At 44.2% G+C, this 26,774-nt stretch overlaps 1 protein-coding gene across 3 annotated transcripts in view; it reads right to left on the reverse strand.

Moving 5' to 3' along the window:
* msraa (methionine sulfoxide reductase Aa) overlaps positions 1–26,774 on the reverse strand; it is a 385,986-nt gene that overhangs the window by 223,002 nt on the left and 136,210 nt on the right. For 2 of the 3 annotated variants that reach the window (XM_078541424.1, XM_078541426.1), the window contains exon 2: positions 6,228–6,296. In XM_078541424.1, coding sequence (XP_078397550.1) covers positions 6,228–6,296 — 69 coding nt within the window. Of the gene's footprint in view, positions 1–6,227; positions 6,297–6,883; positions 7,008–26,774 lie in introns of those variants that run through there. The other variant, XM_078541425.1, reaches the window with a different exon arrangement.

Genomic DNA, 26,774 nt, shown 5'->3' on the forward strand with positions numbered 1-26,774 from the left:
CTCAGCAGGTCTGGCAGCATTGGTGGAGAAGAACAAAGTTGACGTTTCGAGTCCTCATGACCCTTCAACAGAACTAAGTAAAAATAGGAGAAGGGTGAAATATAAGCTGGTTTAAGGTGGGGGGGGTGGGGGGAGTGGTTGTAGGGACAAGCGAGCAGTGATAGGAGCAGATAATCAAAAGATGTCACAGACAAAAGAACAAAGAGGTGTTGAAGGTGGTGATATTATCTAAAAGAATAATTTTCCCACCTATTTCCATTATTTTTAAATCTATACCTTTTATGCCCTTTCAGTCTTTCCACCCCACCCCCACTAGAGCTGTACCTTGAGTGTCCAGCCATCCATTCTTAATTAGCACATTCTCTTAGATAATATCACCACCTTCAACACCTCTTTGTTCTTTTGTCTGTGACATCTTTTGATTATCTGCTCCTATCACTGCTTGCTTGTCCCTACAACCACCACCACCCCCGACTTTTCCCCCCACCCTCCCACCTTAAACCAGCTTATATTTCCCCCCTCTCCTATTTTTGCTCAGTTCTGTTGAAGGGTCATGAGGACTCGAAACGTCAACTTTGTTCTTCTCCGCCGATGCTGCCAGACCTGCTGAGTTTTTCCAGGTATTTCTTTTTTTGTTTCTTATTTACTTCCTCTACACTAGACCCCAAGTCAGTTTAAAGACCTTGGCCAGGGTTTTTCAAATGGCTCAGTTTCCCTTCCCACCACCCAAGGAGCCAGGGGCAGGCACATTGCTGCCTGCCCTGCAGTCTTTTCACCGTCCAACAAGCATCAATTGTTGAAGGCAGGACTTTCGTCCCTCACTCAGGAGGAAGTCCTGCCTCACAGAACTGCAGCACCAGAGGCTGTAGCGGACAGGACTATGGCCACAAGCAGTCACCAGAGTCTGAGTCCCAGGCATTCTTGATCAGATAAGATTTGGGAGTCTCAGTATAGGGAGAGGAGGTGAGGCCTGGGGGATTGGGCAGAGGGGATCTGGGAATGTCCATGGAGAGGCCAGGGTGGGTGGCGGGGAGGGTGGGGGAAGCACCTGCAGGGGCCAGACATTTTGGGAGGCACCCGATGTTAAAAGGAGGCCGTTGATGGAGGCGTCGCCCTCCACCACCCTTTTCCTGCCCGAGGTTTGAGCAGGGGCACTTTTCGGGCCACCCTACCCCTGCCCCTGAACTGCTTCCGCCAGCCTGAAAATTGAGGCTGGGCAGGAAAGTGCTCTTAAGTGGTCATTAATTGGCCCTTAAGGGCCTCAGCTTGGGCAAGGGCAGGGGGCTGGCCTAGGCCTCACCATCATAAAATTGTGGAGAGGTTGGGGCGGCAAGAGCCCAGTGTGAAAACCATCCCAAGAATTTTATTGTTTCCCAGCCTGCAAAGCCACCAGCAGGAAACATAAAATTGTACCCCTTATTCCTATTTGACCTCCTTCGGTACTATAGATGTCAACAGTTATACAGCGGAATGTCACTATGTGTACTGGCCCATTACTTTTCAATGTGTTTTATGTCCGCTATGATTTTTAAAACGTGAAACAAAGAACCTCAAGATGACAAGGAATGAAGCAACATTTTGGATGTGGTTTTATCATCCTTCTTTCTAGAATCTCTGTTCCGCATGAGAATGACAGAAGAGAAAACAATGGATGACCGGGGCTATCATCAGCTATTTTATTTACACAATCTCTGGCTTCTCAAGCTAAATGTAGATGTATCTAACCATAGATGTAAACAGGTAATCAAATTCAGAGTATTGGACCTGAACTTGGGCAATATCCAATGAGCCCATTTTCACTATGGGCGTAAATCAATCCCAAATTTCCCCATGTTTTATTGTGCACTTTTAGGTGTGTCTCCCTTTATAGGACTCTGTTTTAAAGCTCACACAAATGAAATTGCCTCCCAAGTGCACTTCAAGTTAGCCATAGGCAAGGTTCATGAAATAACATGTTGGTAGTATCCAGCAGCTTAGCAGCAAAAATGCAATTAATTATGAGGTTGGTACACTTAAGAAAATTGTAAATTGAAAATTGTAAACATTATATGGAGTATAATATGGGTAAATGTGAAATCGTTCATTTTGGCAGGACAAATAATTTGGAAGCTTATTATCCAAACGGTGAGAGATTGCAGAGCTCTGAGATTCAGATGGATCTGGGTGTCCTAGTGCATGAATCACAAAAAGTTAGTGTGCAGGTACAGCAGGTAATTAGGAAAGTTAATAGAATGTTATCATTTATTATGAGGGGAACTGAATACAAAAGTAGGGAGGTTATGCTTCAGTTATACAGGGCATTGGTAAGACCACATCTGGAATACTGTGTATGGTACTGGTCTCCTTATTTAAAGATATAAATACGTTAGAAGCAGTTCAGGGAAGGATTATTAGACTAATGCTAGAAATGGGCAGGTTGTCTTATGAGGAAAGGCTTGTATCCACTGGAATTTAGAAGATTAAGAGGTGACTTGATTGAAACATAAGGTCCCGAGGGGCCTTGACATGGTGGATGTGGAGAGGATGTTTTCTATTATGGGAGAATCTAGAACTAGGGAACAAATGTTTAAAAATAAGGGGTCGCTCATTTAAGACAGAAATGAGGAGAATTTTTTTCTCTCGGAGAGTAGTGAGTCTTTGGAACACTCTTCCTCAAATGACAGTGGAAGCAGAGTCTTTGAATATTTTTAAGGCAGAGCTAGATAGATTCTTGATTAACAAGGGGGTGAAAGGTTATTGGGGGTAGGCAGGAATGTGGGGTTGCAGATACATTCAGATCAGCCATGATCTTATTGAATGGCGAAGCAGGCTCGAGGAGCCAAGGGACAGACTCCTGCTCCTAATTCGTATGTTTGCATAGAAACTCAACCCATGAATATCTACTGTTGAAAGCCTATCTCCTACCACTTCAATAATTAATATGTTGGGGTTGTACTTTTCATACTTGAGTGACGCATTCCTGGGGCAGGATTTTGGATTCTTGGAGAGGGCAGATTCTTGGGTGGGTGATCGCTTAAACCATGAGCCCACCAACCCCACCTCCCCAAGTCAGCGTGCCGGTTTTCCGAGACGAGACCAGCTCGCTCAGAGTGCATTGACCAAAACTGGAACAGGGAACCCACCCAAACTCCTAAATAGGAGTTAAGGCCATTAACCAGCATATCGTCAGCTCATTCAGGGCTCAGATCTGGATTTCCGTTTTATGGGTCAGGTTTGATGCGCCGTCAGGACCACGACATGGAGGAGGAGGCAGCAACACAGCAGGGAGCGATCGACATTAGCATGACAAAAGCAAAAGGCAGCATTGAGGATAGAAGAATGTGAAAAGGCCCTCACAGTGTTGACAGCAGAAACGATGCCGGGTTCCTAGCAACAGCAAATTGCCATGGTGCACTAGAGAGATAGGATTCAATACAGGCCGAAATAAATACAGAACATTCAGGTAACATGCTGGCAAGTATATCAGGATTTGAATAAAGGGCAGACCAACATTTAAATGCAGACCCATTTTATGGCCACTTGTCCTTATCTCTCCTTCTTTGGTTTAGTGTTTAATTTTCCTCACGTTCCTGTTTAGGAGGGTTCTCTTTTTTTAAATTCATTCACGGGATGTGGGCTTCGCTGGCTGGGCCAGCATTTATTGCCCATCCCTAGTTGCCCTTGAGAAGGTGGTGGTGAGCTGCCTTCTTGAACCGCTGCAGTCCATGTGGTGTAGGTACATCCACAGTGCTGTTAGGGAGAGAGTTCCAGGATTTTGACCCAGCGACAGTGAAGGAACAGTAATATAGTTTCAAGTCAGGATGGTGAGTGACTTGGAGGGGAACTTCCAGGTGGTGGTGTTCCCATCTATCTGCTACCCTTGTCCTTCTAGGTGATAGTGGTCATGGGTTTGGAAGGCGCTATCTCTGGAGCCTTGGTGAATTCCTGCTGTGCATTCTGTAGATGGTACACACTACTGCTACTGTGCATCGGTGGTGGAGGGAGTGAATGTTTGTGGGTGTGGTGCCAAACAGGCCACTTTGTCCTGGATGGTGTCAAGTTTCTTGAGTGTTGTGGGAACTGCACTCATCCAGGTAAGTGGGGAGTGTTCCATCACACACCTGGTTTGTGCCTTGTAGATGGTGGACAGGCTTTGGGGAGTCAGGAGGTGAGTTACTCATCACAGGATTCCTAGTCTCTGTCCTGCTCTTGTAGCCACAGTATTTATATGGCCAGTCCAGTTCAGTTTCTGGTCAATGATAACCCCCAGGATGTTGATAGTGGGGGATTCAGTGATGGCAATGCCACTGAACATCAAGGGGCAATGGTTAGATTCTCTCTTGTTGGAGATGGTCATTGCCTGATGCTTGTATAGCACGAATGTTACTTGCCACTTGTCAGCCCAAGCCTGGATATTGTCCAGGTCTTGCTGCATTTGGACATGGACTGCTTCAGTATCGGAGGAGTCGCGAATGATGCTGAACATTGTGCAATCATCAGCGAACATCCCCACTTCTGGCCTTATGATGGAAGGAAGGTCATTGATGAAGCAGCTGAAGATGGTTGGGCCAAAGACACTACCCTGAGTAACTCCTAAGTGATGTCCTGGAGCTGAGATGAGTGACCTCCAACAACCACAACCATCTTCCTTTGTGCTAGGTATGACTCCAGCCAATGGAGAGTTTTCCCCCTGATTCCCACTGACTCCAGTTCTGCTCGGGCTCCTTGATGCCACACTCGGTCAAATGCTGCCTTGATGTCAAGGGCAGTCACTCTCACCTCACCTTGGGAGTTGAACGCTTTTATCCGTGTTTGAACCAAAGCTGTAATGAAGTCAGGGGCTGAGTGGCCCTGGCGGAACCCAAACTGGGCGTCAGTGAGCAGGTTATTGCTAAGCAAGAGCCGCTTGGCATCATATAAATGGAAGCTTTTGTTACTGGCAGAACTAGACCTACACCCAAGATGTTAATCTGCTTTTTCATACTAGAAAAAGTGGGATTAAAAATAAACAGCTAGCTTCTTTTTTTCTCTTTATGGCCAGCACAGAAACGATGGGTTGAATGTCCTCTTTCTGTGCCATAACCTTTCCATGGTTTTCCCTTCGGGGTAGTTTCCGGACTTACTCCCTATTTATAGCACAAGACTCTCCGTGTCCATGCACTGCCCTCTGCACAGGTTGTGATTCCAGTTTGTGCACAAACGGCAGCCTCAGCAATGGCTGCTACTCGCCTTTTAAATCGGGCCCGATTCTGGCTTGTTCCCACATCCTTCCTGCATCCGCTGCTGCTCATCGGGTGGAGAACAAGAAGGCGGGGATGAGGAAAATTTTTTTCACCCAGAGTCATGAATGTTTGGCATTCTCCACCCCAGAGAGCAGTAGGGGCTGGGTCATTGAATATATTCAGCGCAGAGTTAGATGGGTTTTTGATTGACAAGGGTGTCAAAAGATTATGGGGGGTCAGACAGGCAAGTGGAGTTGAGGCCACAATCAGATCAGCCATGGTCTTATTGAATGGCAGAGCAGGTTTAAAAGGGGCTGAATGGCCTACTCCTGATCCTACATCTAGTGTTCTTGTGTGTACGCGACTCCTGGCCAATTAAGCTCTTTGCGTTACAAAATTGCGTCACATCTGCATTCCCACATTGGCACGGAGTTAGGACCCGGAAGTCATCAGGGCATCGGAGTTCCGACCGAGAACTGAAATCCCACCCTTGCTACTCGTTATTTTTTTTTTTTTAAATTGCGGACTCTGTCTTCTTTCTTGTGTCTGGAATTTCTTATATCAATTTAAACTTATGTTAGGGTTACCAGCTCAAGAATGCAAAGAGGAAATTATTTACAAGCCCTTATTCGTATGTTAGTCCCATGATAGTTCTGGGATCACGGCAAATACATTTTTGATTTAATTTTTCCATCAGGTCAGTGAATTAGATTTTCCCACAACTTCTTCTATAGCTTTACGTAAAATAGTAATGATGTGAATAATGCTCATACTTATTCTCATCATCAAATTTCTATTTTTTTCCCCACAATTACTAGGCACACGCTTTTGTTAATACATTCCTGGAATGAGCACAAGGCTTCTGAAAATAGCTATTTTAGGGGAGAGGTAGAAAATCTGTGACACACGCACATCTGAAGAAGGGATCTTGCCAAACCTGGGAAATGACCGCTTTGTCTTTAATTCTACAACAGTTATCTAATTGAAATGTACAGTACCTTAAATTTGCATTCAAGAATAACTTACCAAACATCACCATCTGTAGTCCTTCAGGGAATGGGTCGACTGTCCTATTTCCATTGACATGATGTCTTGCTGAAAAATACAAGAAGCAACACTTTTAAAGCAAGGGCAAAGAAGTACAAGCTGCCTAATTTAATTACAGAAATGTCAAGCCAACAAATTTTCTGGGAGAGGTGTTTCAATTTACTGTACCAAGGGAAAATGTTATGTAGATTTAACTGAACCCTGTTACCTTGCAAATGTGAAGTTACAATAAAATGATCGCCAAAAAGGAGTATAGTACGAGGTTCAAACAAATACATGTTTGAACATTATAACATTATAATGGCTACAGTCGACCCATTACAATTATAACATTAATGTTATAGGACTTAACACAACAGAAATAAAAATATTTCGTAATAATATTACAAAATTTTAAGTTCTCGAACTAGCATTAACTTCGACTCCTGTGCCTACCACCTCCAACAATTCACCAAAAGTAAAAATTAGACTCGCAAGTTGAAAAATATTAGAGAAAGGACCCCATGACAGAAAAACATGGCAACAGTGGGTAAGTGACAAAGGCAGCACCAAAAGAAAACAATTCCAATCTTCATGTCAAATTTATCCACCTCTCCTAAACACACACATTCTGAAGCGTATAAAAAAGAACCCACCACAGAGATGGTTCCATGAAAGCCATTTTTGGGTTAGCCAGAATAAGAATATGCAGTGGACTAAAGACTGGCAAGTTTGTTGAGTTATGCACAGCGTCCGTTTCCACATGCATCCAGATGACACCCAGCTTTACCATGCCACTAACCCTCTTGGTCTCGAGAAAGCAGTCAGATAATTTAGAGACAGTGGAGGAGTAAAGTACCCTGCAGAGATTTCCTCCAATTAGATACTGCCGAAAAAAAAGAGGCATTTTTTGTTGAAGCTTTTTGTCTTGCACTCATCAGGACAATTCACAAGAATACCAATTGTAAAGGGAACAACTTTGTACTGTATGGTTGGCAAGTGGACTCTGACTGGTAGAGGTGTTGCCATGGAGAATGCACCAGTTGATGGTGACTGACTGCGTTAACTGCCAAGCATTGTTTGAAATTCAAACCAGACAACATGACCCTGATTGGTCAAGGCATTTTCCTGAGGAATGAACCAGCGAATACTGTCACGTATTTTGTTTAGCTGAAACAGGCACAATGTGTGTACATGTTCTTTCTGTCTGCAAAAAACAGGGCCCCGTGTATCAATATATGTAGCTTCCAAAACACACAAATGTGCCACACAGCGAGCCTGGCTGAATCTTAAATTGGTTGTCAGCATAATTCTTAGCACAAAGGATTATTTAGCAAATATTGTCCAATCGCGGTACCACATTACATGTTGGACACTGTTTTGAGTTTTGCAAGCATGGGCTGCCTGGGTCCACAGTCTGCACCTTGTCCATTACGAACAGCAGAAGGGACATGCTGTTTGATATGACCCATCAGTTTTTGGGATGTACATACCTAGCATCACGTGTGGTATATGAATTTCAGTACCAATTATTCATTTGTGCGATCAGCAGAATGACTTTTTGGCTCAATGGCAGCAAATACTACCCGTGTTGCTGCTGCATGGTAGCAGCATGAAACAGCTAGCCTCACCTGTTGCTCAGATTTTTGAGATACCCTACTCTTCCCAGTGTAATCTGAGGTAGACTGGGCACTTTTCAGGGCTGAAGGTGACAGCCTTCGGCCCATTCATGAGTTTGGGCAATATACAGCGCAAAATGATCCGATTAGGATAGCCATTATCCCACAGGATGCCTTTGATGAGCCTTATTTCGGCATCGAGCTTGCATGGAGAGCAAATGTTTCAGGCCCCATTCATCTGCTTGCTGTTGGCCAATCATATAGCGCGTGGAACTGTAAGAATCCCAACGCGTATATTGACTAGTGAAGGTAGACTTGCAATAGACCGTGGTAGAGAGCCCCTTGGAAGATTTCTCAACTGGTACATCAAGGAAAGGGTGTCCATTTCATAGGTGAATTCAAAGGTGAACTGGAACGTGGTGAGCTGCCTTATTGAATTGCTGCTGTCTGTCTATGTGGTGATGGTACATCCACAGTGCTATTAGGGAGGGAGCTCCAGGATTTTGACCCAGCAACAGGATGGTGTGTGACTTGGAGGGGAACTTGCAGGTGGTGGTGTTCCCATGTATCTGCTGCCCTTGTCCTTCGAGGTGGTAGAGGTATTGGGCTTTGGAAGGTGCTGTCGAAGAAGCCTTGGTGAGTTGCTGCAGTGAATCTTGTAGATCGTACACACTGCTGCCTCTGTGCATCGGTGGTGGAGGGAGTGAATGTTGAAGGTATTGGATGGATGCCAATCAAGCGGGCTGCTTTGTCCTGGATGGTGTCAAGCTTCTTGAGTGTTGTGTGAGCTGCACTCATCCAGGCGAGTGGAGAGTATTCCATCACACTCCTGACTTGTGCTTTGTAGATGGTGGACAGGCTTTGGGGAGACACTCATTGCAGAATTTCCAGCCTCTGAACTGCTCTTGTAGCCACTGTATTTATATGGCTAGTCCAGTTCAGTTTCTTGACATTGGTAACCCCCAGGATGTTGATAGTGGGGGATTCAGTGATGGTAATGCCATTGAATGTCAAGGGGAAATATGTTAGATCCTCTCTTGTTGGAGATGATCATTGTCTGGCACTTAGGTGGTGCGACTGTTACTTGCCACTTATCAGCCCAAGCCCAAATGTTGTACAGGTCTTGCTGCATATGGGCACAGACTGCTTCAGTGTCTGAGGAGCCGTGAATGGTGCTGAACATTGTGCAATCATCAGTGAGCATCCCCACTTCTGACGTTATGATGGAGGGAAGGTCATTGATGAAGCAGCTGAAGATAGTTGGGCCTCGGGCAGTACCCTGAGGAACTCCTGCAGTGATGTCCTAGGACTGAGATGATCGACATCCAACAACCACAATATCTTCCTTAGCTTCCAACCAGTGGGGAATTTTCCCTCCGATTCCAATCGACTCCAGTTTTGACTCCACTATTGGTGGTTGTGCCTTCAGCTGCCTATAGTCTCCAAGCTCTGGAATTCCCTCCCTAAACTTCTCGATCCCTCTTTCCTCCTTTGAGTTTCCCCTTCAAACCTACCTACTTGACTAAGCTTTTGGTCATCAGCCCTATCTCCTTATGTGGCACAGTTTCAAACTTTGGTTGATAACGCTCATGAAGCACCTTCAGACATTTTATGTTAAGGGTACCATATAAATGCAAGTTGTTATTATTTCAACTGGCTAAAAAATTTGTGCCACGATATTTAGGGGCAGGGAATCAGCAACAAGCTTATCTTGCTCCATTCTAGCTAGACCAGTAGAGGAAGAACAAGGCCTTCTCAAGGCCTTCAACAAGAACAATCTCCCATGTTTTCATCATGGCCTGCACATTCCTCCTAAAACTTACAATATGCACATCCAATCTCACCCCAAATCTGGAGCCTTGCTATCAGCCTTTGTATAAGCTGCTGCTCATTAATCAGTATTACACCTCTTATTATTGTCCCCCTGAATTTAAACCGACAAAAGCAGTCGTAAAACCCATGGGGAAGACCTTTTATCACTTTCCAGTAGTAGAAGCTGGTTAATGAGGAGAATGAGCTGAGACATTTTTGCGTAATGAAATTATGAGCATCACAATATATGTAACTGTGAGGCGTGACAGAAAAAACATTCTGTTTGATTTCAATGAGGTAGAACAATGTGAGGGAAAAAAGACCCCACATGCTAATTAGATGCAAAAGACCATTTTCACTGTAGACCAGGTAGGTTTGTTAAGCAGATGGAAGGAATGATTATATCTAGAAAAGCCTTGCCGAAATGCTATGCTACTCTTAAAACGGAAAAACATTTACACAGCCTTTACCAACACATATTTTAGACATTTTCCTGAAATTTTTTTGTTCTTAAAAAAAAAGAAATCATACTTTGTTATGAATCCTGTCAAAGGTAAATGCCACTCTTACACAACAGAGCAGCCACAGAACCATTAGACGAAGGAAAGGAACCTTCTGTTGCAAACTTCTCCACATAAATGAGACAATCTCAATCAGAAACTATCCAAATTGGTTGCAATTCAAGTATTTGCAAATTAATTTGAAATCTCATTTTAATTTTGGTGTCTACCTATACCAGCCAGTGTGGCCTGAAAAACTAGGTAAAGCTCTTTCAGCCATTTGAGTGTTGCTCACTCGTGCTTTTTTTAAAAAATTTTTACATTTGTGAAAGAATTTAAATTGCATTTTGCTATTGACTGCCCTTACATGAAAATAATACATGAAAGGGAATTATAAACACACTCAAAAGCTCAGTCACTAGAAATAGTGCCGGTCCATTTTAAAAAAAGATGTTTTGAACAGTCTCCAATTTCTACCAGACCCTTGGGAGCAGGATAACAACTTGCAAGTTACAAAAGTCTGCATTTGAAGAAGTGATTGTGCTCCTCCACTCCCTGCTCAATCTTGAGCTGTTCAGATCTTTACATGTTCAGGACTGAACGAGTGGGAAGGAATTTCAACTGAGGAAAGATGAAGCTCGCCTGTTTGAAATGTTTTTTGGCAACATTTGGGATATTGAAATAACTGCAGGAGTGGGTTTTAGATAAAAGTTTACTCATTTAAATTTAATTAAGCCTTTGAACTCCCAATGCTTCTTGCTTTAATAATTGTGCCCTTCGTTTTTAGCTCGGCCAGCGCTTTCTAAAGAAATCAACTTGTTTCACAAGATTCTCAGGATTTCAAAGTGCTTTGCACAGCATTTGAATCATTTTTAAAGTGTGGTTATATAAGAAACATAGCAAAGTCTCGCAAACAGCAATGAAACAAATGCAGCTTATTCAGTTTCAATACTGTTAGCTGAAGGATGAATGATGGTCAGGACACTGAGTGGATTCCCTGAACTTCAAAAAGCTACCATGGAATTTACTAACGACAGATACGGCCTCCATTTCCCATCTTGTCTGAAAGACAGTGACCTAAGAATTTGACTGCACCCAAAAATGTGGAGAGCTCAAACTACCAAAGGCAGCCGATAGACATATACCAAGAAATGCTAAGTGCGCTGGGCAGCCTTTCAGTGAGCGTGCACACAATGGCTGAGAGCATGGTAGAATCTAGCTCCAAGTTGTATTGGAGGGTTTTCACATGGCATCAAGTCAGTGCAGTGACATTTTGTAGTGCAGAGTCTCAAATCTGGAGACGTGCAATCATAACATACTGCAGAGTTCAGCTTGAACGGTACTGCATGCTAATAGCCAGAATAGCTGTATTACTGGTGGTGACATAGCTCTAATTGTAGGAACACTGCATTTGTGCCCGAGTTCCTGACGGGGGTCATGAGCCATGACCAGAAGGGATTTCCCTTGTAGCCAGTCTGGAACCTGACAGCAAAGTCAAAATAAGGGTGGGACAGAGGATGCGTGAATCCAGACTGTCACCAGGAAATGAGGCATGGACCTCCATGATGTATTATCTGTGATCACAAACATGCTGCATGTTCTAGTAGTGGTATTCCTTCATTTTCAGAAAGGTGCCAGGCTAAAGATGAGGAACACCGCAAGAACATGTAGACACAGTCTATGACATCTTGAAACCTACAATGTGGGTTAAACCTAATGCATTCTCATCCTGCTTCGTTAAATCCATAGGAAATATGATGCATGTGATCCTCCTGATATGGAGAGCCTCTGTCACCTCCCCGACACACTGGTACACAGGAAACGCCTGCTGCAACCTGGAACCACTCCCTGGCATAAAGGCTAAGGGCCACAGATAGTGCTGCCTAAGCCCGGATGTGAAACACCAGCAGGTGCTGTAGCCCCTCGGTGAAGTGCAGACACCTCACACATTGCTCCCCAGTGAAGCTGAGGTACGAGAAGTTCTCCCCGAAGGCTCACAGAGAGGATGGCCTCCTGGCACAGTGCCCACCTCCTCCCTCTTCTCCCCGCTGCTCCCACTCTCTTCTGTCTTCTTCCCTGCTCCCTGTCCTCCTCTAGCCCCAAAGGCAGACCTACCATACAACCTGCGATTGGAATAAACTCTGCTAAACAGATCATGGAAATCCAGCACCAGCACCAAGTCAGAACGCACTTGTGGAATGCAGAAAATAGGCAACCAAAAAATGCCCAGTGTTAAGATGTTAAGATGCCAAGTCAGCAACTAACCTGTATGAAGGGTACTGTTAAAACCTGGATAACCAGCAAGTGAAGAATGGAGCCAAGAGGTTATTCGCTTACAAGTTTTTTCTTACAGAGACATATATTACATACTTTGCACCTCGAACAAAAATAACCCTCTTTCAGCTTGCTGCTATATTTATGCACAAGCACAGGGTGAATTCCCAATTAATACCCACCATTTGAATACAATTATCACCCACGATTAACAGGGATGGCCTTTTTAAAATTTGTTGGATTGTCGATTGTTGGAGCCAGAATTTGCCAGGCGACTTTATCACATGGCAAGTCAACCACTGATGTAGACCAATTTCACTAAAAGATCTAACCACCCCGTCAGACCCTCAGCTTGATATAGAGAGATTTCTGGATAGCTCTCATGCATAATGGATCCCAATCAATTATGGCAGATGACACACTATAAATGTACCTCTGGCACCCATTATATAGCTGGAACACAGGTGCGGTACCATGCAATTTCTAGGTCAGTACGTCTAACAATGCAGCACTCCCTCAGTATCACACTGAAGCTCAGCCTAATTTAATATATACAAATCCTCAAATTGTGCTTGGATCAACAAACTTCTCAGTCAGAAGTGAGAGTCCCATCAACCAAGTCAAGCTGACACCAAAAGTTGAACCAAGATACAGCAAAATATCTAGATATTTACAGTATACACATTTCAAAGCATTTTTAGATTTGCCCAAAATTCTCCTCATAACAGTAAAACAGCTAATGCATCAGAAAACTAACATTTAATGAGTATACGTTTTTACTACACTCACACCCTGCATCATCACCATTTGTCTGTCCATGACCATCCATTGTTGAGGTTGACATTGTATCTACATAAAGGTAGTTACTTGTTTAAGTGAAGACACAAATGAAGAGCTGGTCCAAGCCACTGAAGACTACAGTTTCCCAGTTTAGGTCAGAGCACTTAATTTTCTTTGAAATATGCCTTTTGAATTCTGAAATGGCTGTCAACAACCTTTCACAAGCTGCTGCTCCAGTATGTTTACATAATGAATCATCCTGGAAAACCTGGTCAGGAAGTAGCTTTCTTCATTTAATTGCCCATCAGACAAAAATGTTAAGGAGGATTAAATCAGTTAATCATTCCGAATTCTTCCTTGCACATAGGAAGGGGATACGTGTGGAGATATGTTTTGAGAACAGTAAAACAAATCTTTTATGGAAGCTATTTTCTGTATTGTATTGCTCAGCTTTATGTCTAATGTCAGATTGAAGTATTAATGCACAAACTCCACAGGGGGCTGCAGTAAACTGAATCTAGAACTCAGATCAAACTGATTTGTGACCAATTACAACACTGGGTCAGAACCGAGTTTTTGGATCATGAAGTATTCTTCTGCCACGTTACCTAATATAAATAGCAAAAGGTAAAGGAATGGTCATTTCCAACCATTAAAAAAGGCCTCATCAGTGATTGGACAACTCCATGCGATCCTAAAATAACTCATGGTCCAAATCTTCTGTGGCATGGCAATCAGAGTCAGATTGTCACTCTGCTCCTAGTTACTTACCCTGAAATGCAGCCGCACCTTTCTCACCCAACCTTCCAACTCAGGCCGGGGGAGAACAGTGCAGTCCAGCCGGTTCCCGAGGCCTTCAGTCGAGTGCAGGGGGGTCGAGGGTCAGGAAGTCATGCCCCCCCCCCCCTAATTAGCTGCTGTAAAGCAGGTGTGTTTGAAGGCCCACCCACTTTAAGAAGCCAGGAAGATGGTAAGTGTGTAAAATAAGCTGGGGAGGGGGTTGGTGGGATAAGTGTTCAATGGAGTGTCGGGGCCAGGTGGTCAGTTGGGAGGGTCAGGTGGTCACTGGGATGGGATGGTCAGCGAGGGGTGTCAAGCGGTCAGTGTGATGTGGGGGGGTGGGTGCAGGTGACCAACGGGGGATGGTCAGTGGCGGAGATCAGATGGTCAGTGCGTGGTGTTGATCAGTATGGGAGTGGTTGGTGAGGGTAGTTGAGGGGGAGGTTAATTGGGAGTGGGGAGTTGAGGGGCAGTATTAAAGCTACCCAGAAGTTAGAAGTGGTTTTAATTCTTCAAACTTTTCCTGGGTAACTATTCCTGTAAGACAATCGCAACCATCTGAAGACTGCGATTTAAATCAGAGTATCGGATGGTTCCCAGTGCAGGGTAATTTCCCAATGGAAGTTTGATCTTCCCGGGCTATTGCCATGCAATCCTTATGTGGGGACTTCCGGTGGGGGTGGAGGTGGAGGTGGAGGTGGTGGTGGGGGTGGTGGGGGGGTGTTTAACCAATGCATTTTTGGGGTACGCCCCAGGTACGACACCCTGAAGATCAGAAGTTATGGACCTATATTTATTCTTTGAAAATACTTCCCACACCTGGTTCTTTTAGCTAGCACTCTGAGCCAGACATGAAGTTATCCATAACAAAAACAGAATTACCTGGAAAAACTCAGCAGGTCTGGCAGCATCGGCGGAGATGAAAAGAGTTGACGTTTCGAGTCCTCATGACCCTTCAACAGAACTGAGTAAAATTAGGAGAGGGGTGGTTTAAGGTGGGGGGGCTGGGGGGAGAGAAGTTGGGGGGGGTGGTGGTTGGAGGGACAAGCAAGCAGTGATAGGAGCAGATAATCAAAAGATGTCACAGACAAAGGAACAAAGAGGTGTTGAAGGTGGTGATATTATCTAAACGAATGTGCTAATTAAGAATGGATGGCAGGACACTCAAGGCCATCCATTCTTAATTAGCACATTCTCTTAGATAATATCACCACCTTCAACACCTTTGTTCCTTTGTCTGTGACACCTTTTGATTATCTGCTCCTATCACTGCTTGCTTGTCCCTACCAATAAATACAGGTAAAACTGTTCTTTCCAATTTCTTTTGTCTTCAGCTAACTCTACCAACCCCTTCTCGTATTCTCCTACAACTTCCTCCCTCCAGCCTTCTGGTTCCGGCAGCTGTATGGGCACCTTACATCCTCTGAAACTAGTCTATGTCACATTTTCCCACTTCTGCAACTCTGCCATTGGTGGTTATGCCTGCCACTATGCTCCAGTCCACTGTTTCATCACCACCGCGCCCCCCCCACCCCCCGCCCCACTCCATGTATTCAGAGGCCTCCTGCTGATCCTTCACTCTGATCACATTTTCAACTCTCCTGACCCTTTCACCGTCTTGTGCTGTGTTCCCCAGGGGTCTGCAATCCTGTAATGTGTTCTGGAGATCAAACTCTGAACAAGAACAGCTCTACAGAAATGGACCAGGGTAAATAATGGCTGGGTAATGTCAATCAGCCAGATAACAGGTCTGTGAACTTGTATCTTAGAAATGATAGGCTAAATACAAAAAAATTCCCAGGTCGTCACCATTAGGAAACTAAACATTCCATCAGAATTTAACTTTGCTAGCCAAAGCTGCTGCTTCTTAACCACCGCAACTTTGCTGGAAATATAGCAAAACAGTGGCAAATCATCAGAAACTTCCAGTAATCGAGACTTAATCACTTCACCAATGTAAATAACCTGCCTTGGTACTCTACACAGTTACCAATTAGCTGAAAATATCATTGGTTTGAGGTTTGCCTTTAAACCTAAAGGTATTGATGTTTCATCAAAAATACTTAGAAAATTATTGCTTAAAAAAGCCTTGGCCCAAATTTTCTGGTATCCGGATTGTCAGAGGTGGGACCTAAGTTGGGAGATGCGCGTGGAGGTCCTGTTGCACAGGCATAAGCCAAAATTGCCCAGGGAATTTAAACTTCCCACAGCTGATTTGCGCTGCCCTGATACCAAGTCGAAAGTCTCCAGCACTGAGCTCAGGGACTTAACAGCCGAATTTCCCTGGAAATGTCACCCAGATTAATACCTGGTCTAACTCAGTAATCGGCGAGCGGAACTCAACTGAGAACCACAACTGACCCGCCAAATCATCCCCACCCCATCACCCGATTACCCCCTCCAAACCAACCTGACTAGTCACACCCACCCCCCCCACCGAGCCGATCCGACTACCCTCCCAAGCTGACCCAACTAGCCCCCACCCCCACTCACCAGACTACCCCGCCAATCAACCCCCAAGCTGACTCAATTAACTCCACCCGTTCCACCCAACTACCCCCCCGAGCTGACCCGACTAACCCCCGACCACCCACCCCTGACCTCCCTGCAAGCCGAATGGACAAGACCCGTTGTTAAAAAAAAAGGGGTGTGTCCTCTCCTTCCCCCGACTCTGCTATGCTCGCCGGCCTTCGCTGGTCCATTTCTGCTTCAGCCGGGATCGTAGGTCCCGACTGAAAATAGGTCGTATTGAGTTGGGCAAAGCTTTGCGGGTAACAGCAGTGCGACCAGCATTGCCTCTGACAAGAGGATCTGGGCCAAGGTTTATTTATGGATACAAAATTCCCCGGGTTAAGAAATGAAGCTGTTAATACAGTTATAGGAACACAGGAAAAGGAGGTGGTCATTCATCCCAAGTCATTAAATGAAATCATGTCTGATCTTTACCTCAAACTGCAGTTATCTACCTTTGCTCCATCATCTCTTTATACGATTATCTACTCTCACTCATGAAAACTTCAATTGGCTCAATGTCTACAGCTTTTTGGGAAAAGGAGCGGTGCAGATATCGAATACCCTTCATGTGAGGCCGCATTGTGCAAGTGTTTAAAGTACCATTAAGTGCCAAAAGCCATATGAAGCCATCTGGTAGCCCAAAAAAAAACTTATTTTGAAAGATCCAATGACACAAAAAAGGAAAAGCAAAAGGTCTTGCCTGAGCAGATTTGAGGAAGCCCAATTGTTTCACCTGATACTACATAAGACTGCACTGATCCTTTGTCTCCACTAATTCTGCTGTATTTACATCTTTTGAATACTTCACACACATTTTAGGAAATGCACTACAATGACATATGAAGCAAATTATTTAAAGTATCGTGAAACTTTTTTGATCCTAAATTCTTATTTGATAGCTCAACTGTTTGACTTTAGATTGCTTTTCATATCTTCCTTAAATTAATATATTCATGAATTTACCAAATGTCCTTCTTCACATATTGCCACAGATAAATTGCCCAAGTCTCTATCCTCAGGTTAAACCAAGAGCAGGCCACTGTAATTTCAGAGAATGTAAATGTCCCTCCCGATCATACAGGAACCTGGTGTGGTTGCAAAACTTTGTTGGAAGCAAATATCTTAAGTGTATCATCAGTAAAGGGAAGACATTTGCGATGGAAAACAGTCTAGAAAAATATAATTCTACCAAGTTTACCACAAAATACATTGGATTCTAGACTAAATACAATCTCCAGAATCTACCAAATGACAGACAATTTCTCCCCCTGAAAGCATCCTATTTTTTTTTTATTCATTCAGGGGGTGTGGGCATCACTGGCTAGGCCAGCATTTATTGCCCATCCCTAGTTGCCCTTGAGAAGGTGGTGATGAGCTGCCTTCTTGAACCACTGCAGTCCCTGTGGTGTAGTTACACTCACAGCGCTGTTAGGGAGGGAGTTCCAAGATTTTGACCCAGCGACAATGAAGGAACGGCGATATATTTCCAAATCAGGACAATGAGTGGCTTGAAGGGGAACTTACAGCTGGTAGTGTTCCCTTGTGCCTGTTGCCCTTGGCCTTGTCCTTCCGGGTGGTAGTGGTCGTGGGTTTGGAAGGTGCTGCCTAAGGAGGCTTGGTGATTTCCTGAAGTGCATCTTGTATATGGTACACACTGCTGCTACTGTGCATTGGTAGTGAAGTGAGTGAATGTTTGTGGATCTGGTGCCAATCAAGAGGGCTGCTTTGGCCTGGACGGTGTCAAGCTTCCTGAGTGTTGTGGGAGCTACACTCACCCAGACAAGCAGAGAGTGTTACATCACACTCCTGACGTGCTTTGTAGATGGTAGACAAGCTCGGGAGATGCAGGAGGCGAGTTGCAGGATTCCTAGCCTCTGACCTGCTCTTATAGTCACAGTACTTATATGGCTAGTCCAGTTCAGTTTCTGGTCAATGACAGCCCCAGGATGTTGATAGTGGCGGATTCAGTGATGGTAATGCCATTAAATGTCAAGGGGCATAGGTTAGATGCTCTCTTTTTGGAGATGGTCATTGGCTGGCACTTAAGTGGCAGGTAACGTTCACACCACACATCAGCCCAAGTCTGGATATCATCCAGGTCTTGCTGTATTTGGACATGGACTTCTTCAGTATCTGAGGAGTCGCGAATGGTGCTGAACATTGTGCAATCATCAGCAAACATCCCCACTTCTGACCTTATGATGGAAGGAAGGTCATTGATGAAGCAGCTGAAGACGGTTGGGCCGAGGACACTACCCTGAGGAACTCCTGCAGTGATGTCCTGGAGCTGAGATGACTGACCTCCAACAACCAAAACCATCTTCCTTTGTGCTAGGTTTAACTAGCATAATTCACTCCAGTATTGCAAGGCCACACTTGGTCAAATGCTGCCTTGATGTCAAGGGCAGACACTCTCACCTTACCTCGGGAGTTCAGCTCTTTTGTTCAAGTTTCAACCAGGGCTGGAAGGAGATCAGGGGCTGAGTGGCCCTGGCGGAACCCAAACTGAGTGCCAGTGAGCAGTTTACTAATAACTATTTGTAATCATTTTCCATTTTTGGCATCACATGCATTACTTCAAGATAAATGTGCAGCAGTTCCCCTTGAAGATCTCTGCATTCAGACAGTTACATCACTATAATCTAAGGTTCATGAATACAAATATAAAGAAAACATAGAATAATTATATTTTCAGCTTCATTCGTCATTTTGAACAATTATTACAATTGCAGTATTCTTACAACCACCTTCTTTTAGGTTTTACCTCTGCCCTCATTTATTTTCCTTTTGTTATTCCTAATCATATTTTCCACGCGCAAGATTTTTGCCGGGGAAAAACTTTTTGCTCCAATCCTTTAGACGCGAGTTTGGATTTATCCAGAAGAGAAGCCTTTTTGGTAAAGTTTGTGAATCACCATCAAGAACATAATGACAGGCATCCTCGACAAATAAGGCAGGTCTGTTCTATTGTATGGCCTCCAATTCCCTGTCTATTAAAATGATGGCCTCTACTACCATGAAAGTACTCATGGACCAGTTTATTAAATGTCAAGATTTATTTCTGGACATAAAATACCAACCACTAACAAATGAAACATGGCCTAGGAGTCCATCTGAAAACTGGTGATGACAGTAGTAATAAAATGAATGACTCACTCTGGAACTTATCAATATAAAATCAGGTCTACAGACAGCAAAAAACAGACACTTCCATTTAGGCTGCGCTGGACTTAAACCCAGCTCCCGGAGCTAAAAAGACATGGTACTACCAAGACTCCCTGCTGGATTTCGAATCAGTTTACCATTTGTAAGGACAATAAAAAACATTTAACATTTTGTTAAAGCAAATAAAGAGGATATTTTCCAAAACAGATTTAGAGTAATAGAGTCATAGAGGTCTACAGCACAGAAAAAGGCCCTTCGGCCCATCGAGTCTGTGCTGGTCAAACAAGCACCTAACTATTCTACTCCCACTTTCCAGCACTAGGCCCATAGCCTTGTATGCCATGGCATCGCAAGTGCACATCCAAATACTTTTTTAAGGTTATGAGGGTTTCTGCCTCTACCACCCTTCCAGGCAGTGAGTTCCAGATTCCCACCACCCTCTGGGTGAAAAAATTCTTCCTCACATCCCCTCTAAACCTCCTGCCCCTTACCTTAAATCTATGCCCTCTGGTTATTGATCCCTCCACCAAGGGGAAAAGTTCCTTCCTGTCTACACTATCTGTGCCCCTCATAATTTTATAGACCTCAATCATGTTCCACCTTCAATCTCCTCTGCTCCAGGGAAAATAACCCCAGTCTATCCAATTTCTCCTCATAACTAAAACTCTCCAGCCCAGGCAACATCCTGGTAAATCTCCTCTGCACTCTCTCTAGTGCAATCACATCCTTCCTATAATGCGGATTCCAGAACTGCACGCAATACTCTAGCTGTGGCCTAACCAGCGTTTTATACAGTTCCAGCATAACCTCCCTGCTCTCATATTCTATGCATCGGCTAATAAAGGCAAGTGTCCTATATGCCTTCTTAACCACCTTATCTACCTGTCCCGCTACCTTAAGTTACCGGTGAACATGCACACCAAGGTCCCTCTGATACTCAGTACTTTCCAGGACCCTACCATTCATCGTGTATTCCCGTGCCTTGTTTGTCCTGCCCAAGTGCATCACCTCACACTTATCCAAATTAAATTCCATTTTCCACTGATCAGCCCATCTGACCAGCCTGTCTACAGACTCCTGTAATCTAAGGCTATCCTCCTCACTATTTACCACCCCACCAATCTTCGTGTCATCCCCGAACTTATTTATCAACCCTCCTACATTCAAGTCTAAATCGTTTATATATACCACAAACAGCAAGGGACCCAATACCGGTCCCTGTGGAAACCCACTGGACACAGGCATCCTGTCACAAAAACACCCCTTGACCATCACCCTCTGCTTCCTGCCACTCAGCCAATTCTGGATCCGATTTGCCAAATTGCCTTGGATCCCATGGGCTCTTATCTTCGTTATCAGTCTCCCATGCGGGACCTTATCAAAAGCCTTGCTGAAGTCAAAGTAGACTACGTCAAATGCATTGCCCTCATCTACACACCTGGTCACCTCTTCGAAAAATTCAATCAAATTGGTCAGACATGACCTCCCCTTAATAAAACCATGCTGAATGTCCTTGATTAATCCCTGCCTCTCCAAGTGTAGATTAATTCGGTCCCTCAGAATTGCTTCCAATAGTTTCCCTACCACTGAGGTTAGACTGACTGACCTGTAGTTCCCTGGTTTATCCCTTCTTCCCTTCTTGAATAACGGTACCACATTGGCTGTCCTCCAGTCCTCTGGCACCTCTCCTGTGGCCAGAGAGGTATTGAAAATTATTGCCAGCACCCCTGCTATCTCCTCCTTTGACTCACTCAACAGCCGGAGACACATTTTATCCGGGCCTGGAGATTTCTCTGCTTTTAAGCCTGCCAGACCACTTCGAACCTCCTCCCTTTCTATACTAATTTCTTTAATTATATCACAGTCCTTCTGCCTGATTTCCATACCCACGTCATCCCTTTCATTTGTGAACACCGACACAAAGTATTCATTTAGAATACTACTTACGTCTTCTGGCTCCACACAGAAATTACCACTATGGTCCTTAATGGGCCCTACTCTTTCCCTAGTTATCCTCTTACTCTTAATGTGGTTGTAAAATAACTTTGGGTTTTCCTTTATTTTACCTGCCAATAATTTTCATGCCCCCTTTTTGCTCTCCTAGTTTCCTTTCTAAGTTCCCCCTACACATTCTATACTCAATTCTTCCGCTGTTTTGAGCCCTTGGTATCTGCCATAAGCCTCTCTTTTTCTCTTTATCCAATCCTGTATATCCCTTGACATCCAGGGTTCCCTGGATTTGTTGGTCCCACCCTTTATCTTTACTGGAATATGTTGGCCCTTTACTCTCCCTATTTCCTTCTTGAATGAGTCCCACTGCTCTGATGCAGATTTACCTAAAAGTAGCTGCTCCCAGTCCACTCTGGCCAAATCATATCTGATGTTATTAAAATTGACCTTCCCCCAATTTAGAACTCTGATTTCTGGCCCATCCTTGTCCCTTCCCATAACAACCTTGAATCTAACAGAGTTATGATCACCATCTGCAAAATGCTCCCCACTCATACCTCTACCGTTTGCCCGGTTTCATTCCCTAAAATTAAGTCCAGGACCACCCCCTCTCTTGTAGGACCTTCTACGTACTGGCTTAAAAAGTTCTCCTGGATGTATTTGAAGAATTACACTCCCTCTAAACCTATCACACTATGACTAACCCAGTTAATGTTGGGGAAGTTGAAATCCCTCACTATTACCACCCTATTATTCTTACACTTCTCTGAAATTTGCCTATATATCTGCTCTTCTATTTCTCTGAATGTTTGGGGGCCTATAGTACACTCCCAGAAAAGTGATTGCTCCTTTTTTGTTTCAGTTCTACCCATATGGCTTCATTTGAGAAGCCTTCCAATATCATCCCTCCTTACTGCTGTAATTGATTCCTTGATCAATATCGCGATACCCCCTCCTATTTTACCTCCTTCCCTGTCTCACCTGAAGACCCTATATCCTGGAATATTGAGCTGCCAATCCTGCCCCTCTCTCAACCATGTCTCTGTGACAGCAATGACATCATACTTCCATGTGTTAATTTGTGCTCTCAACTCATCTGCCTTATTTGTCAGACTCCTTGCATTAAAATAACTACTATCCAACCTTGCCAAACTCCCTTGTGCCTTAACTGGCCTATAATTTCTATGCCTTCCAGACTCACTTGCTCTCTCTTCTAATTTTGGCTGTGCATCTCCCCCTGCTGAACCTCCTCTTAGGATCCCATCCCCCTGCCATGTTAGTTTAAACCCTCCCCAACAGCACTAGCAAACCTCTCTGCAAGGATGTTGGTCCCATTCCGGTTCAGGTACAACCCCGTTCGCCTTGTATAGTCCCCACCGCCCCCAGAAACTGTCCCAATATCCCAGAAATCTAAAGCCCTCCTTCCTGCACCATCTCTCCAGCCACACATCATCTGGTCTAACCTCCTATTTCTACACTCACTAGCGTGTGGCACCAGAAGTAATCCAGAGATTACTACCTTTGAGGTCCTGTTTTTTAATCTGCTTCCTAGCTCCCGAAATTCTGCTTACAGGACCTCAGCCCTCTTTCTACCTATGTCATTGGTACCAATATGCACCACGATCTCTGTCTGTTTGCCCTCCCCCTTTAGAATGCCCTGCAGCTGTTCAGTGACATCCTTGACCCTGGCACCTGGGAGGCAACATACCATCCTGGAGTCACGTCTACGGCCGCAGAAACGCCTGTCTGTTCCCCTTACTATCGAGTCTCCTACCATTATTGCTTTTCCCCTCTTTTTCCTCGCCCCCGTGCAGCTGAGCCACTCACAGTGTCATGAGCGTGGCTGCACTCCCCAGAGGAACCTTCACTCTCATCATTTTCCAACACAGAAAAACAGTTCTCGAGCGAAATGCGCCCTGGGGATTTCCTGACTACCTGCCTGATACCTTTCTTCTGACTGATGGTCACCCATTCTCTCTCTGTCTGCACTTCCATTAGCTGTGGGGTGACCACGTCTAAAACGCTATCCACAAAACTCTCAGCCTCCTGGATGCACTTCAGTGTCTCCAGCTGCCACTCAAACTCCGAAACTCGGAGCTCAAGTAGCTGCAGCTGGTGGCGTTTCCTGCCCATGTGGTCAGTCAGAGTGCAAGGAGCGTCTAGGACTTCCCACATGTTGCAGGCGGTACATAACACGGGACTGAGCTGCCCACCATGCGTCTAGTTGAAAAAACACCCTTACTTTAAGTTAAATACAGTACAACAATGTTAAATTATTTATGTACTTTAAATAAAGACTAGAACTCTTACCTTTCCTTAGCTTAATCTATTTTAAATTGGAGAAAAGCCCTTACCCACTACTCACCAATCAGCTCTCACCTTTGTGCTGACGTCACTTTTTGAAGCTTCCCCACACTCCCACTGGTTCTGACCTCTCTGCCGCTCTCTCGCACTGTCTTGTGATGTCACTTGTTATTTTCAACAAGAACTGACTGCAGGACATTCTTCCCAGACTGCTTCACCGCGATACTGACTGTAGGACACTCTTCCTAGACTACTTCACCGTGATGTTGACTGCAGGACACTCTTCCCAGACTGCTTCACCGCGATGTTGATTGCAGGACACTCTTCCCAAACTGCTTCACCACGATGCTGATTGCAGGACACTCTTCCCAGACTGCTTCACTGCAATGCTGATTGCAGGACACTCTTCCCAGACTGCTTCACTGCAATGCTGATTGCAGGACACTCTTCCCAGACTGCTTCACTGCAATGCTGATTGCAGGACACTCTTCCCAGACTGCTTCACTGCAATGCTGATTGCAGGACACTCTTCCCAGATTTATGATTTGACTTTAAATTGTGGATATCTTCATCCAGTTAAAATTAATGGTTTACTACATTTTTGATCATTCTGTTGGTTACTTATCTGGAGCCAAAAGTATCATCAATGTGCAATAATTTATCATCTCTGTACAGGAGTGAACTTTTCAACATCACATTTCCTCTTTTCTGGTGAAAGTAAGCCAAATAGTAATTTAAAATTCTCTAATAGCTGCTATATATTTTAAAATATAAATATATATTAATGGCTGTCAAGCCAGGAGCTTGATTGTAGAATTCTTCTCTTATCTGAGAATTGTTTCATAATCTTATTGCGAGTCATTAATGTTTCAAAATGGCCAAACATGTAAAACGTTTAGCAGGGGAAAACAATTAAATAATTATATTGTTTCTGCCCCTAGCTTTTTTTTAAGAATGTATTTTCCACTGCACAAAATGATTGCTAACTTATGAAAACATAAGCCACATTCAATAGGATAATCAAATCACTTACTGTCTAAAAACAATGCAAATCCAACTAGCAGTGAGCCATTGCAATGAGCCAGTGCAGAGCACTGAAGGTTAAAGTGGAAAGATCCTTCAATCCCTTTTTGTTCAAATGTAGATGCAGCGATTCACGAAAAGAGCAAAGGACATAACTGACAGTAAGCAATCTGCGCAGAAAATTCAAATAAATTGCTTTCTTCTTAAGAAAACAATCAGAACAGCACAGCAACATCTCAAATATGCTTTCTTAACTCACACTGATGGATGCATAACGACAACAACAACAACTCAAACAGATTTGCCATCGAGCTCATTCCAGAATTTTAGGGATTATGGTTTGAATACAAAGGAATACGACATGAATAAATGGCATCATATTATGCCAAAGGGTGTTTTATTCATTCATGGGATGTGGACATCGTTGGCAGGGCCAGCATTTATTGCCCATTCCTAATTGCCCTTGAGAAGGTGGGGGTGAGCTGCCTTCTTGAACCGCTGCAGTCCCTGTGGTGTAGGTACACCCACAGTTCTGTTAGGGAGGGAGTTCCAGGATTTTGACCCAGTGATAATGAAGGAACAGCGATATATTTCCAAGTCAGGATGGTGAGTGGCTTGGAAGGGAACTTCCAGGTGTTCCCATCTATCTGCTGCCCTTGTCCTTCTAGATAATAGTGGTCGTGGGTTTGGAAAGTGCTGTCAAATGAGCCTTGGTGAGTTCCTGCAGTGCATCTTGTAGATGGTAGATACTGCTGCTACTGTGCATCGGTGGATGAGGGAGTGAATTTCTGTGGATGTGGTGCCAATCAAGTGGGCTGCTTTGTCCTGGATGGTGTCAAGCTTCGTGAGTGTGAGGGAGCTGCACTCATCCAGGCAAGTGGGGAGTATTCCATCACACTCCTGGCTTGTGCCTTGTAGATGGTGGACATGCTTTAGGGATTCAGGAAGTGAATTACTCGTCACAGGATTCCTAGCCTCTGACCTGCTCTTGTAGCCACAGTATTTATATGGCTAGTCCAGTTCAGTTTCTGTCAATTATAGCCCCAGGATATTGATAGTGGGGGATTCAGTGCTGGTAATGCCATTAAATGACAAGGGGAGGTGGTTAGCTTCTCTCTTGTTGGAGATGCTCACGTGAATGTTACTTGCCACTTGTCAGCCCAAACCTGGATATTGTCCAGGCCGTGCTGCATTTGGACATGGGCTGTTTCAGTATCTGAGAGTTCTCAAATGGTGCTGAACATTGTGCAATCATCAGCAAGCATCCACACTTATGACCTTATAATGGAAGGAAGGTCATTGATGAAGCAGCTGAAACTCTTTCGAGTTATCAACAGTCACAGATTGCAACTCTTTCGAGTACAATCACAGTTCTTGGTTTCCGGGAGTGGGACATGAACCCACAACCCTCTGATTCAAAGGCGAGGGTGCTATGAACTGAGCCACAGCTGACACCTCACAATGAAGCAGCTGCAGGTGGTCGGACCAAGGACATAACATAATTAGTGAAAACCTGTTAAGAGTACAATCTCAGGACAGAATGAGACTGCGATCATATCAGTTACTATAATAATTAGCTAGGGATAAAGTGAACTGTTCTAAATTTGTGATATAGATTGATTTAGTTAAGTAATGCACCCAAACAGTAATAAGCAAGCTATTCTTTCTGCTCCCTAAAACTGACTTAACTTGTAGTAACTACGAAAATGAATGTCAGGAGGAGGTGATACCAAATCACAGCTCCAATTGTTTCAAAAATGTTCCTTTCTGTACAAAGGTGAATTAATTTGTTTGTCTAGTTAAACAGTGCTGTTCTGCTAAATTTT

The sequence above is a fragment of the Cetorhinus maximus genome, chromosome 5 (assembly GCF_964194155.1).
Source record: "Cetorhinus maximus chromosome 5, sCetMax3.hap1.1, whole genome shotgun sequence".
Classification (NCBI taxonomy): Eukaryota; Metazoa; Chordata; class Chondrichthyes; order Lamniformes; family Cetorhinidae; genus Cetorhinus; species Cetorhinus maximus.